Here is a 16192-nt window from a genome sequence, read left to right as displayed (position 1 = left end):
TATTTGTTCGATTTAAAAAGGCGTTCTCGACGTGTGTCCAAATGGCGGTTCACCTTGAGGTGTTAATGTCGGATCGTGCATACAGGATACAGGATTCTTGTAATAAAGGTCGGGGAATTAGACTGTCAAGTTACTTTCACTACTTCGATCCATTCTTTCGAACTTGTGCACTGACCATGATACACATTCTACCAAGAATTACTTTAATGTGTTTCGGAAGTTAGGAGGTGCTATAAATGCATAAACATTTATAACGTTAGCATAACATTGTTAACGTTTTATCGGGCCACCCAGTATATTAAAAATGAAAGTCTCTTGCGAAAGGATCGGTGCATCTACAGATTTGTATTTTCGCTATTTTATTCCACGGTCTAATTACCAAACTAACTACAATAGCGTTATTACTGTTACTCGAGAAGAATTCCGACATTGGCCGTTGTATCAGTTTTTACAATGGTGAAAGTGTAAATATTTACGTCAGAGTAGGTACTCGCCAAACACACTTACTAACGCCAAGGTGTCTACGATAGGACGTTGAAGCAGTGGGGATCGTAAATCCTGCCGAGCAACTGGTTTAACGTTCATGGGAAAAGTCAGACGTAACTTTATACAGGAACAGAGTCGACAGGTTCGCAATCTAGTTGCACTTGCTGCAACCAGTTTCGAGTATCCGTAACATGGTGGCATTCAATAAGTAGAAATGTCATTAGTGCTCCATTACGTCATAGGTAATTACGATAGTGGGACGTCTCCTTTGGTGAATTTTTATTATATGCATGCTCTAACTGTTCTAAGTATATGCACGCAATTATTATTTAAACTGTTGCTATAAGGTTAAGATTGTAAAAGATTCATTTTTTTTAGAAAGGCTTAACTTTGTAATAAATTTATTTATTTGTCACATACAAGGTGCCATAAAAGAAGCATTTGTTTTTAAATAATTTTTAAACGAAACAATATTATTTTATTTTATTATTGTTTATTGAATAAATGAGATAAGTCCCATTAGCGTACATAAATATGTATATGTATAAGATTAACACCTAAATAGTTCATAGCCGATAATAAAGAGACTGTTTTAATTATTTTTATTATTATTTATATTATCATCATCGTCATCATCATTATTATAAAAATCCATAGACTACTACTTATTGTACAACGTATAACGATATTGAAACAAATGATTTATTTCCCAGAAATGGCAGCACGTACGGAGCGTTCCAGTCGAAGGATCCCATTTTGGCGATCGAGAAGGGCGGCGAAATGGAAAACGGAAACAGCGAGCATGAGATTTCCGTGAGTCATCCGACCTCGTAAGTTGAACAACCGTAAAACATTCTCGTCCGTTTGTCTCTTCGTTTCTTTCCATGCGATTCCAGCGTTTGGCCTGTTTGTCGAACGATCTCTCAGACTTTAACCCCTTAACGCGCACGCTCGAGTTAACTCGAGCGGACGATACATGCAGAAATGTGTACACTCGAATTAACTCGAGCAGGTATAATTTTGTCTTACCATAGTGTACATGCTCCAATAAATACGGGCAATGACAAATAATCTTAGGAAAGTCACGATTTTATAAAAGCAGGATTATTATTTCAGTATTTGTGAATCATTTTTGTAACTTTTCGTAAACCTAAAGTCGCCAGGGAAAAATCTTACTCTTCTCGTGAATCGGTCAATCCTCGGAAATCTTCACGCGTATACAGGATGTCCCGTCGAATTGGGACTAACTGTACCCTTGACAGTGTTTGACAGATAAAAAAAAATAGTGAGACGTCGAATCTAATGATAACGAATGACCGTGTTTTATATGCCACATTCTGGCCGTTGGCGGAAACCGCTTTCGTTTTATGGAAAGTCATTACCGAAGAATTCGATGATTCATATTTCTCGGTATACACGTACCTGTTATGATCTAGCGAAAATACGATTTTAACAGGAAGTCAATTTTACCGGAGAGAAGGTAGTAAGAAAATTTTATGCATTTCCTGAACATTTATTTCTGAGATGTTGATGTACATGAATATTCCTTTTACTCAGTATGAAATATTCAAATAAATTCAGGGATTGAATAATTTAGAATGAATAAACGAAGGTAGAAATAATATAACATCGACACCAAACAGGTTACTCACTTCGAACGATGAAATCTATCAACATCAAAGAGCTCGCTTACTTCTCACCATTAAATTCATCGTCAACAGAAAGTTTGTTTGGTTTTAATTGTAAACTTCCACATCAGAGCCAGTGCAATGACGTTCCAATAAAAATTCTGTCAAAACAAACTTATTCCACTTCCATTATTTTTTACCTACATTTCTGACGATGACATATTATACTAAAAGAGAGGAAGTAATTTAACGTATCGTGACGCTGTGATCAATCAGGATAATCGTAGTTTTCCGCAACACTCGTACGTGTATTATTTTCCATGGAAGATCCCAGCAATTTCGACCCATTCTGTGGTTCGAACTCTTTTTTCCTTCCATCTCCACTTTATAACAACCGGATAATCTCTACGAAGTAATCTGTTCTATGAAGTTGTTGTCGGTGCGTTTGTTGTATCACGCCTGCTACATCTAGGTCCGTCATTTTTCTCGGCGTAATTGTCGCGAGTAATTAGAGTACAGTACTCGGGACCTTGAGGTATCGCGTGTTAAATGATCTTAACCTCGAATTCCGCTTACTAAACGAGATTTACCACTTTGTCCAGCATTTTATTAACACAAGAGTGACATAATCCTTTCGAGCGGTTTAAAAATTTATTTTTATTGTAAGATGTTTAATGAAATAAATTTGGTTAGGACACATGATATTCGAAGATTATCACATATGACTCGTATAACGTCGAACGTATCCCTCGTGTAATTCGAGGGTCTACTATAACTTGAAGTTTAAGAATTTAAAACAATGATTCATTGTACGCGTTGACTCAGGGTTGGTTTCTAAATATACGGTAAGGTTGATAACAGAGACACAGTGTACTGTACTCACCGTGATGCTTAATTCAACGACTTTGATTGCCTGTTGTTACTTCATTAGAGTATGCTAACCCTTGCTCTTGTGCATGATTTTATTTTCACGAAGTTAGTGAATATGGGGTGGCTACTTTTTGAAAATAAGAAGTACTTAAGTCTCATAAGATGAAGTCAGAAGTATTTCATTAATAAATTTTTCATTTACATTACCTATTAGAAATTTTAGATTTGTAACCATGAAATGCGTATTATTTACTTATACAACAATTTTTAATAATAATACTTTTATCATGCAACGTTAATAATAAGAATATTTTTACTGTCTAACGTTATCAGTAATAATATTTTTCTATTGTCAAGTAGGAGTTGTATTTCATATTATTTTAATATTATTAATAATAGTAATAATTAAGCTGTGAATTTCTTGCACTTAGATTCAGTGTTTCATCTGAAATCTGCTAAAATCCTTAACAGTTTTTTTTACCACCAAGTCACCCATACATAAGTGGCATAATTTTTTAAATTAAAAATTAATTTTTATGGCAATATACCCAATCAAACAAAAAACCAATAAAATTCGATAAGGTTAAAACAAATCTTGGTTTACAAGTAGCTGTATCGTTAAAAGAATTGCCCTCACTTCATGGATTTCTCATGTGTGTTAGTTTGGAAATTGAACGTGTTAAACAATTTTTCTTTCTCATTCTTCTAGAAATAGCTAGCTATTATTGAAGCAGTACCGTGAAAGAAGTCGTTGCATGTCCACTTTCACGTTCAATTTACCACACATAGTGCATGGAATCACTTTTAACGACACGAATATGTTTAACCCCTTCCTCGTTTTGTCTGGTGGTTTTAAATTACGGGGAGGACGAAATTGTCCAATTTTTTAATAACACCGTTATTGTTGGCACGCTCGAACGCGCTTCGTCTGACAACCTTTTTCGCTGTATTATGCACGACAGTCACGCGCGCAAGTAATTTCCTTAATTTCCGAGCACGCGCAACATTAATCAAAATCACAATATGAAACAATTCGCTGGAATGTAAATGCCGTGCACAATAATATATGCTAATTCTGCTGAAAGTGTTCTTGCATTGTGACGGCTCTTTTTAAATGCTATCAACTTGCCAACGAGTTTACGTACGACGGGTAACGAAAGAATTTCACATAATATACGAAAACACCTTGATGAGTTCAGTAATTGAAAAATGAAAAATTTGAAATCCATCATTTTTGGGAGCTTTCATTGCTAAAACTTTGCATGACAAAAAGTTTACTGAAATTTCATAGGATTTTTATTTAATTTGGAACTCAACAGAACCTTTAATAGAGTAAACGAATTTTTCTGACACCAGTTTCTGTTAATTAAACTACAGGATTCTATGATTACATAAACATAGTAATCATGTCGAACCTATACAAATAATGAATTCGTTAACGAGAGGCGTTTGGTTCTTTATGGCAATTGTGTGTAAAAAATTTCTTGCGAGAGTACATATCGCACCGCCGCAAGAAAAGTGTGACAAGTCGGAAATATATCATTTTTCAGTATAGCTGGAAGAAACTGCTCCATCACGCAGCACTTCATAAAAACATTATGCAGTACTTAACCTATTAGTTGGTATCACCTGTCGAAGTAGACGAGGTCAAAAAATGGACATTTCGTGTAAACATTTTATCAAAAATTTTAGTCTTCGTTTTAGCGCCAAAGTTAACGACTGAGTCTCGAGTAAAGTTAAAGGAACCATTGATTATTTTATTTTCAGAATACTTTCCTTGCTGTGAATTAAAAACTCAAAGTGTATACCATTCATAAATCAATTTATTTTTAAATACAGTGGAAAGTCTCGACTAAACGTTTTATGTATTCATTTCCCTGGACAGTGAGGTAGTCAACGAACATGATTAACGAGCGACATCGGAACCTAGCCTCTCCTTAGAACCGCAAAAGCCTAAGACGAATCTCGAAATAAATATTTTGGCATAAGGTCTCATTGGTTCGCGTAATATCCACATTTAACTTTTCATTTAGCGGATCGTCCATGACGTCGAATATTAATAGGATTTTAATCGATTGCGTAATTACGGGAATCATTGAAACGTTGATTCACATCCGAGCTCTGACCACAAAACAACTTTCATTTCTTTCCTATTGATATTTTAAAATTACACCAGTACTTTAATTAAACTTCCGACTGTCCAAATTTTTACTGAAACACTAATTATATCCCGACTAACTCCCAACTGTTGGATATCGTTGGCCAACCATAAATGCTACTAGGGTATCTTGTCGGTAGTCAAAACACGTGTATTACAGTGTATTTCATCTTCTTCAATATGGTTTCCAATGGTAGAAGATATGACAAAATAAATGGACGTTATTGGCCCAGTAAATTCGAATTCCGGAAAAACGACATTTCATGTGCACCAACCCTAATACTTCTTCGCGACACGTTTGCCACACTGTGCAAACCGGAACGGGCCACCACGGCGAAAAAACTGCAAAATATTTATAGGTCGACGAGTCGCATGTTTCAAAAGGAATTTGTCCACTTTATTTCCGTCCCGAATTTTCTATTTCCGTTCATTCCTCTTATGCGAAGAATGGTTAACAGTCTCCCACGGATTTGCCGGACACGTGTTTATACGGTCAGGTCGGAAAATTGCGTTGGACGCGGTCGGCAGAACGTTTTCAAACTCGGCCGGGCCAGTTCATTCGCCGCCGATTTTAAATTAGCTCGCGCGACGGGACAGGGGAATGCTTGGAAAATTTGCTGTCAACTCTCCGCCCGGCCTTTGTGATGCTGAATTGTGACGCTGACCGGCTCCCCGGGCGTCTAGAATAACTCCTTGTTGAAAACGAAAATGGGAAAAATTGCACGTCCTGTGTCTAATGAAGTCATCGAACCGAGAACCAAAAAATGTTAGGTTCTTATTGTGATATATATAAATGGAAATTATTGGAATAAATGATGTTTTAAAAAGTAATGTTTGAAAAGTTAAATGAATAGATATTGTTTTTCAGTTGAAAAGATGTATTATTAAACTGGAAACGTAAAATAAATTTGTGAATTTCCAAAAGTGTCATGTTTATCGATCGATCGAAATAGATATGCGTTTATCGGTGATAGTTCTAGTGTTAACACACACAGAGCACGCATTGATAATCATATTAAAATATGGCATATTTGTAGTGATAAATAATAATGGGAATATATGAATATTTTCATTGATTAATTAGTCTATAAATCACTCCAAGAGACAAGAATGCGTTTGAACGCTTCATACATTCTACTGAAACATGCCGTATTATTTCTGTAATGTAGACCGCTACTCATGACCGATAAATTATTACAGGTATTTAGAAACAATGATGCACCTGTTCAAAGGTAACGTTGGCTCGGGTATATTTGCGTTGGGGGATGGCTTCAAGCACGCCGGACTACTGTTGGCCCCGCCGCTAACAATCTTCTTGGGCATCATTTGTGTTCATGCGCAGCATATTCTCGTAAGTAAAATGTACTTTTCTCTTGTAACGAGCATTTTAAAACGAACCAGACATCTTATGTACACTGCCTGAAAGAATTAATCGTTCGCCAATGTGGGTGATCCTATTGGGCCCACCAAAAAAAGAAAAGAAAAAAAGACAAATGCCTTAACCCTCAAACACCGCACTAGTGCGAATTTGTAGCAGTGTAACATTGTTTCGTGTGCAGCATTCTATCTGGCTAGCAAACGGTTTCCTTCCATGACGATAAAAATTATTTTACCCTTTTGCAATTATTACCATTGAATTTCTTCTGAAATTTTATCCTGAAAAATATATTATGAGTTCAATTTCCCATAGACACGCCAATGGAATAACAAATTCTGGTCTATTGTCACAGGTGAGATGCAACGAAGAGGTGACGCGACGAGTGAACGATCCGGTCGCCACGTCTGGATTCGCCGGTACCGTGGAAATGTGCTTCGCCACCGGCCCTCTTGCACTCCGAAAATACTCCGTGTTCATGAGGTTCGTATGTGTGTCAGGGGAAGATGAAGCAGAGACACCATCGACTGTTTGTTTGGCGTAATACCGAAATCCGTTTGATGTTATCGTTTTAGACGATGCATAAGTTGAAGGAAATTGCGAATCGCGAAACCGATTACCGGCACGAACGAAATTAATTTTGTTATACTTCAGCAGAAACTTTTTGATTTCCTCTTCATTGATTTCGAGTATCACGTGGACCATTTGAGTTTAATATTATATAGTGTGATTCAGGATTCTCTTTCCAATTCCATTTTTAGAATTGTCCCTCTCGTTTTACAACGATGGTTTTCTCATTATTTACATTGTCGTTCATCCATTTGTTCCAGAAAAGTGGTTAATGTATTTTTATGTATCACGCAACTCGGATTTTGCTGCGTTTATTTCGTTTTCATCGCTACCAATATGAAGCAGGTGAGTGTTAGAATTGATTTCTCTATACCTACATATTTCTTACTTACGGTCATCTTTATTTTAAGTAAGCTGATTTCTTCGCCCTTAAGGTCACTTCAACGTCATGGTATGTAGGTCGTCGAACTCATCTTGACGCCGACTACCACATCGCGTTATAAAAAATACAAGTTAATATGCAAAAAAATACGATGACCTTGAAAAAACCGTTAAAATGACCTTCACAACTGACCCGTTGTTGGCTGTCCACGATGGTGTTGGGTGGTCAACCCTTCTGACGACCTAAACGACTATACAGGGTGTCAATAAAAATGTGAGACACTTTCGCAGAATGGATTTTACATGTGAAACTAAGACGAAAATCAGGAATGATGGAATTGCGTTCGATGCTTCCTTTCCGAAATATCAATTGTTGAAGATATCGGCGAAATACGCGTGAAGTATGTACGTTATTCTACTTGATAGGCGCGTTCTTCAACTGTTTCACGAGTTGGTTTCATCCGTTTAATTTTTTACCATTTTCGTCAATTTCCTTTTATTTCTTTCTATGTTCTTCCATTTTCCTCAATTATTCTTGAATTTTGTGTTAGTTTGGCATATACAGGGTGTCCCGTAACGAGTAGTACAAGCGAGCAGGGGAGTGATTCTACGTGAAAAACTGAATCTCGGCTGCTGCGTCTGTTCATTACATTCCGTTTCTACTTATTGCCAGCATAGATGAATCTTCACACTCGATTTCCTCGAAAATGAAGCCCCAAATAAAAAAATGTTATTCCATATTTTCGACTTATTTTTATTAACACCCTGTATATAAAATGGACTGTGAATATACATTCGAATACTCGAACGAAATGCGATGATTGCAGGTATTGGACGTGCACGGGATCGAGATGGACGTCCATCAGCACATGGCTGTGATCCTGATTCCCATAATGCTCAGCACATGGATAAGGAATCTGAAGTACCTGGTGCCCGTTTCTTCGCTGGCGAATTTTCTAGTTATCGCGGGCTACATCGCCACCATGTATATAATGTGCCACGATCTGCCACCGATCCGCGAGAGGGATTACGTGGCCAGTTGGCACGATCTGCCACTGTTCTTTGGCACTGTGATATATTCTTTCGAGGGTATCACTTTGGTAAGCATCAACACGTGCTCGGCCGTGTTTATGTAACATGTATAAATTTGGCGACAAGCGATTCCTTCCTCCAACTAGACGCACCTCTGAACTTTCCGACGCTAATTAGGAAATAAATCAGTAACGGTTTATCACTCTGATTAGTGGTGGACAATCAAACTGTTTGGACATTTCGTCAAGTGTTCGTATAAGTCCAAACTATTTGAACTGCGTCCAGTCGTTTGAAACGTTCAAAATGTCCGAACATTCGTTCATTAAACACAAGTAATGTGAAGTTTCAGAATAGACTTTGTGTTTTATCTTATACACGATTGTTTGAAAGTCACTGCATTGAAAAGTTCAATAGATTGTAATGAAGTTTTCATACTATGTAGAATTTGACAGAATCTTTAATGAGATCAAAATGATTCTATTTAACTTCATTTTCTATTTTTTACTTCATAAAAATCTATATTTGCATAAGCTTTCGCAGTGTATTTATGAATAATCGAACAAACGCTGCTGCTCTGTTTTAGGTTTTACCCCTGAAGAATGAAATGAAGAAGCCGAATAATTTCAATAAGCCACTCGGTGTCTTAAATGTCGGTATGGTCATTGTGGGCACCATGTTCGTCGCAATGGGTTTCATATCGTATTTAAAATACGGCGACGCAGTGGCTGGATCGGTCACATTAAATCTCGAAACAAAAGAAGTGTAAGTATAAATTTATTCTTATCACTTCTATCTCACCATATATCTTATTTATTACTCGCTTAATAAAATCTTACATATCAATATTCGATTGTACATGTTAATCACTCGCTAGACATGTTTTAAAATCATTTCAATAAAAAACGTATACGCAATTCGTTGCTATTAATCGATTTCTGCAAAATTCTCAATGCCAGAAAGATGAGGCAAGTGATTAGCACAATGTTTTGTAGTATAAGGATTAAAGTACCAATGGTTTATTTAATTGATGTTAAATCGAAATCGCTCTGCCGACTCTACAATAGATTATTATGCGTCCAGGTGATAAATCCTACTGCGTTAAGAATAATCAAAATTCTGTCAAACAAAAACGATAGCGAAAAATAGCGAGAACGCAAAGCGTAGTTAAGAGAAACTCTTTGTAACATAATTTTCTGTTGCATACGAAGGGTGGATGGAAAAATCGTCGTCGGGCATTCAAGGTTTCTACCATAATACATAGTTCTATTTACAAGTGCTGTACTATTCAGATGCTACTTACATTAGACGAGAGTTTTTATTTTTGTTGAATTTTTATCCGTTCGAAATCATTAACCCTTTAAGGTCTAAATAATATTGGTGCGCCAACTGTGGACTGGATATTTTTGCATTAAATACCTCTTTCACTTTTGATCTCTATGATACTACATACATTAAACCATTTCCATGCTATATTCAGAAATTACCAGGGTGATGGTAATTTTTGGATTTTTTAGACATAAATTTAATGTTAAAATAGGTAAAGTACATGAAAGTTAAAGTATTACAAATTAAGAAATTTACAAATCCGTAGCGAACGTTTCGTCGAAAGCCCACATGTGAGTCCACAGGCCTGAAAGGGTTAATAAACACGGATTTTATTTGTGACTTTTTTTGCATAGTCGTCTAACGTTGCATGTTGCGTTACCTTAACAAACAAAGACTTTTGGTTTCGTGTCAACAAATAATCCTATTGTTTGATTATCTGTAAACGTGAAAATGGTAATATAAATATTGAAACGTATCTTGACATAAATGCAATTCCATTTCTTTTACAGTTTACCTCAGTGCATAAAAATTGCCATCTCGTTGAGTATATTATTCACGTATGCATTGCAATTTTACGTTCCTGTCGCGATCATGTGGCCACAAATGGTGAACCAATTTGGCCCCTTCAAGTGGCCAATTGTAGCAGAGACTGTTTTCCGTTCAGCGTTATGTTTTCTCACATGTGAGTATGTCATGTTACATTGCAATTTTTCACAATTTACGGCCGTTTTAGTTCTAAGGCGCCTTTAACCACTTATAACATCGAGTCAGACACATGATGACGATTTCAAACTGGATTTAATAAACATGTATATACCATTAATTTTCTTTCAGTCGAAGTGAAATTCTGTTTCATTAGTATTAATATTTAAGATTTAGAGTAAATAATATACTTGGCCTAAGAATAAAATTCCTTTTGTATCTAGGAAATTATTAACGATAAAGTAATGCTTAAAAGTACAGCCGTCAAAAAAATCGTATGGCAAGGGGTTAAGCCGTCTATAAAGCGTCATTGGGCGTCATGTGCTATTTGAGTATGTTCTCGAACAAATATTAATAAATATCGTGTCGTTTCAGTCATCCTAGCAGAGGCAATACCTCAACTGGGTCTGTTCATATCGTTGGTGGGTGCAGTGAGCAGCACCGCGCTGGCGCTCATCTTTCCTCCAATCATCGAGATGGTCGTTTGCTGGCAGAACGCGTCCCTCGGGATCTTCACGATCGCGAAGGATGTCATGATAGTGGTGATCGGACTGTTAGGTTTCGTCACCGGAACGTACGAGAGCCTCACGTCCATTATTCAGGCGTTTAGCAAGTAATTTAATTTAGCCGTTGTATAAAGTTGTTAATAATTTTTACCTGTACACACGCGCGCGCGCGGAATCAACGAAATCGTGGCATCTACGCGAGCATCATAGACAATGATTGTTGGTTAAGTGCAAATTTCCTGAAAAACATTCAAACGCTAGTTCAATTTATTAGTCGTATACAAAGTTTTTTCGTTTTTTTTTTCTCTTACACTAGCGCCACTCTCATCCGTTTTTGAGTATCTTCTCTGTTCTGTTTTATTTTTTGTCGTATTTTCAAAATCTTTACCGTTCGGACGTATTATCGAATAATCTGGATTTCGAGGACAATCGTCGTCTGTGATCTGCCTATACCTGCGTGACAGTATACTTAGAAGACTATTATAGTTCGACGAACAGGGTAACAAATCATCGAGTATTCACCTCTGAAATTCGATTGCAGTTAAACTAGACACGAATAATCTTGACCCTCCGATGCGGTGCAATTTTAAACCGAGAAGAAAATGCTAACCAGTTTCGTGACCGCGGGAAAATTTCTTAATCGGTCTTTTGTATTCAGGAGAAAAGAAAAAGAAATATAAGAATTACAATTGAAAGTATCGCGATCGATTTTAGCAGGTGTGGTCACGTTTGCGGAACATCATGGAACAGTTAAAAGTGAGTTCGCAATTGTTAGTTGTGGCTTTGTCCCGTTGGCGACACGATAGCCGTAAGATTCTACCGTAGATACCGTAGAGACTACTCGATGTATAAACAGATTCTGTGTAAACGTAAAAACCGACTGTAATTACCGTGATACGTAGCTGTAGTGAGCCGAAAACAGAAGTGAACGAAAAGGAAATAGAGAAGGAACCGGGGTGGATGACACGTTGACCAGTTTTTTTTTTTTAAAATCGTTGTGAATTGTTATTGTACTCGACGATCGTGTGATATAAAAGACAAAAGGGATATGGACTCTTTTCGCCGAAAAGTTTTCGGTTTTACCGGAGACACGGAATGTTCAGCTGCCTTCCGGAGGCTCGCGATCGAAATCTTCGAGTGTATCGATCGCAAACGTTTACGCTGTAGCCGCGAGGACGAGAACCTGCACCATGGTCGCATCAGGGTGGCCAATCCTCCAATTAGAACCGACTCGACAAATATATATTTTTTTAAGTGGAACTTTTACAGTTCCTTCTTTTTAAAATACAAACGATAATGGATTTCACGGGAATATTGACACGGCAACGCCGAATTGGTCACCCTGTGGCGACGATTTAATTGTTAATTAGTATTGTTACCACATCACACGTTCGCGCATTGTTATCGTTATGAGAAATCATTTATCGTAATATCGTGAAATTTTATCATACTCCCGAAAGAGACGTGACTGTAAATGATTGATGTAACATCGATGTAATTGTACGTTTTTATTTATTCCTTTCACTCGCAGTATAACCGATATTTATATTAAAAAAGGAAAGAATGGACGAGAGGCGACGAGAGATTTTGGTGATTGTTTTTTGATTTGTATATTGTCATAGATCGACGTACCTACTTTATTACCGAAACTTTTTCTATGTGTATAGATTATAAATAATTATAGTGCCGAAAAGGAACCGTGATGAAAAAAAAAAGTATGTTTGAAAGAAAAAAAAACAAGAGAAACTCAAGTTCAAACAGTGTACGAAATTTCGATACCTATTTTCAGATGCGCAGGGGGAGGAAGTTAGTGGGTATGTTTTCATTTTTCGTTCATTTATGTCATTGTGTAGTCTGTTCGTATCGTGATGAAAAGGTATAATTAAACGAATAGTGCAGAATTTTGTCGAAAATATCGACGAAGGAGTGAACCATAGAAAAAAATTCATGGGGATCGGAAGTAGAGAGTACTCTTGTGCGAAACAATGCTTTTCAGTGCCACAAAATTGATTTAACGTTCTTTCCTACGGAACGTTTGGTTTTATTAGTGGACGGGTTATTCATCTCGATTGTGCAGCTCTCGAACCGACGATGGACTCCGAGGACTTTCCGTGGACGCATTGTACCGATATAGTATTAATTATTTAAGCGATTCGTCGATGTTAAAAGGCGACAGCGCAAAATGTTGCGCTGCCTTGGAGTACAAATTCTCTCAGGGAAACTTTATACCGTAGATGTTCAAGAAGTTATTCTTTCGTTTCTTCGAGCTTGATGGATGATAGTCAATAAACATTAGCGACGAAACGTTATTGTCTGTTCATGTACCAATCTGTTCAGTGCTGGTTCGATCGGTCAACAATTGTCAAATAAATTGCTTGGAAATTGATGTTGTTAGGACTTCAAGCAGAAAAGTCTGTTTTTAGGCGTTTCAACGTGATATTGGTGCACTTGAAACTGTGCACCTGATAATGTTGATTACTGTAGAACCACCATTCTACGATCTAGTAGATACCATAAAGAAATTGTTATCGATAATACTGATTCTGAGTACTATTAAAAATAATTTTTTATAGTTTCAAATGAAATTAATTAAATATGGACTGATATATCGAAAGTAACAAAAGTAATTGTATGTTGAGAAATTGTATTTTTTGAGTGTTGAAAATACAATGTTATGGAAGATTTCTTTTCTGTATTAAAAGTTTTCTAATTCATTTTTGACATTCAAAATTACCTAATAGGACAGAAGGAGATATTTTACAAAACGGTCTTGAATAATGAAAGTTTCACTGCACATTAAATTAGAGAATTGGTTTAAATACTTTATAGCTTTGAAAATTTAGAATTTTAGGTGCCACTTTATTTACATACTTATTTCGATCAGCTCGAAAATATGGAGCGAGGTTGGGTGACCAAAAATCTGGACTGCTGATGTTCGTGGTAGGACACATTTTTTCTGTCCGTAGGCTCGTCACAGTGAACAGTTTCACACATAATAATGCATACATAGTGTTACATTTTCTTAAAGTGTATATTTTACTAGGTTTTGCGAGTTACGTACCAGATTTAATGAATGCACAAACGTTCATAGTCTAATTATTAGTAAAAGAATAATAAACATTATAAATACCTATTAAAATTATTCATTGCGTTATAACATTCTGACTGAAGCACCCTGAAGTTTGACAAAGCCCTGAACAAAACGTCCAACAACAGATTTGAATATTCTTCGTGCATAAAGTGATAGGATGAATCAATGCATCATCAGGAATTAACAGTTTCATTTTCGAATAACTAGAGATGGATTGCACAAGAGAAGAGGTACAGCTACACCTTACATTAGAAATTTCATGACAATTGTATCATTTATTAATTTCAGCTGGAGAAAACGAATGTCTTTCAACTCGATATTTTGATTCCATTGATAAAAATGTTAGACATTTACAAAGCAACCAAGAACCTGTACGGCCCGGATCAGTTTTGCATTATGTTATTTGCTGGTGAAGAGCCAACAGAGCGGTGTCAGATAATTTATAACACGATTGAGAGTTACTGTAGTCATCCTGAGGAGTTTAAGGTTAACAGTCGCCATTACTGAAGATCATCAAATCAAATAATAATATGCATACTTCATTTTCGTTTCTAAAGGTCCTACCGGCTTCGATTCAAGCCATTATTGTTGATTTATTTATGAATATTATACGTTATAAAAATTTCTTGGAAGGAGTAAGTAAAGATTTATTACTGAAACGACGTCGTCGCAATTACGACAGATTGACCGAGACCATGGGTACGTGGTTTAATGATAACGTATGCTTTCGTTACTAAATTATATACACATGGTGTTCGTTAGTACTAAAAATTTATTTCTAAACTGTAGCTCATTTTTGGAAAACGAAGGCCATAGATATTAATTATTCATTAGAAACCAACAATTGTGTCAGCCGTATGTAGATGACACGGCAGTCAAAGTGTTAAATCGAAATATAATTAGTACATTATTATTAGTGATCTATTGTTTTAAATTACTTAATTAAATAACTCTACTGTTTTAAAATCATCACTTAAAATAACACATTTGAAATTATTTTCCCAGTGTTTATATACGTCCTAACGTATAGAATATTCAATTTATTCTTCGAGGAGTCCATCGAATTTTTTCATTATTTCAAAATAAAGGAAACGTACTTTATGGTTTTGTATCTGCTCCGGTCAGAAACACCGAATCTCTTCTACCAGATAGGTTGCCAAGAGTTCGAAGAAGAATTCGTGGAACGGAAGCTTGTTTTGCCCCTGTTGGAAGCAACTCCATGCCTAGAGGTTTCATTTATAATGTCTCCAGGAAATGTACAGTTCACAAATAACACAGTAATAATTTCTGTGGTTGTTCTTGTATAGAATCTTCGTGATCATTTGAAAGCGGAAATTCGACAGATGCTACCGCCTAAGAAGAAAATAACCATTCCTATATTCATGAATGTTCTAAATCGTCCGAATCGACGAGCAAATGGGCCTCCTGTTACACCGGAAGTAAGCAATCCATTATTCCCATTAAATACAAGAACACGTAAGACTCCATTTATCTGAACGAATTTCATCACAGTACCCGATTTATCAATTATGTTGCTAAATCGTTATAATTTGATCCCGATTTAAGCTTCGTACCGTTGTATGAACTGGTGTCATAAATATTGTAATAAAATGGCTTGAAGCGAAATCAGAATCGAAGAATATAAATTTATGTCTTACCCCCTGAAGAGCTCGTTCAATTTTAGGAATTTTGACAAAATATAACACATTTTTTATTTCATATGTTTGTGTTATGTTTGTAAAATTGTATCAAAAATTGTTTTTCAGAAAGAAGTTTCTATTTTTGTATTGTCACAAGAATTTATTTCACATCCAGGGATGACCCTTTTTATAGAAATTTTAAGAACGGTAGGCACAGAAGCTCCATCAGGAAATATTAGGAAATATATTTTTCTTTATTTAATTTCCGTTTAAATCCTACATTAAGTAAATTAGGGGATGGTGGACGTATAATCATCGAGCAATGAAACTTTAAGGTTTCTTTCCTTGAAGATTCCTCATATGCTGGATAGGATTTGGTGGTGGAGAGATTCGCACGCAAAGTTCCCTTAACGAATTACCTGAAGCC

The 16192-nt window shown here is 36.3% G+C and overlaps 1 protein-coding gene across 3 annotated transcripts in view; it reads left to right on the top strand.

The window, feature by feature from the left end:
* The window catches only part of LOC107190189 (proton-coupled amino acid transporter 1), a 34957-nt gene extending 22128 nt beyond the window's left edge, over positions 1-12829 (top strand). For 2 of the 3 annotated variants that reach the window (XM_015578950.1, XM_015578949.1), the window contains exons 3-10: positions 1200-1316; positions 6343-6493; positions 6873-7000; positions 7348-7432; positions 8296-8568; positions 9084-9262; positions 10336-10508; positions 10904-12829. In XM_015578950.1, coding sequence (XP_015434436.1) covers positions 1200-1316; positions 6343-6493; positions 6873-7000; positions 7348-7432; positions 8296-8568; positions 9084-9262; positions 10336-10508; positions 10904-11145 — 1348 coding nt within the window. In that variant the 3' untranslated portion in view covers positions 11146-12829. Of the gene's footprint in view, positions 1-604; positions 729-1199; positions 1317-6342; positions 6494-6872; positions 7001-7347; positions 7433-8295; positions 8569-9083; positions 9263-10335; positions 10509-10903 lie in introns of those variants that run through there. The other variant, XM_015578951.1, reaches the window with a different exon arrangement.
* Positions 12830-16192: the final 3363 nt, after the last annotated feature.

The sequence above is a fragment of the Dufourea novaeangliae genome, unplaced genomic scaffold, assembly GCF_001272555.1.
Source record: "Dufourea novaeangliae isolate 0120121106 unplaced genomic scaffold, ASM127255v1 scaffold168, whole genome shotgun sequence".
Classification (NCBI taxonomy): Eukaryota; Metazoa; Arthropoda; class Insecta; order Hymenoptera; family Halictidae; genus Dufourea; species Dufourea novaeangliae.
Note: the sequence above shows the minus strand (reverse complement) of the source record. Positions and strands in the feature narration are given on the sequence as shown.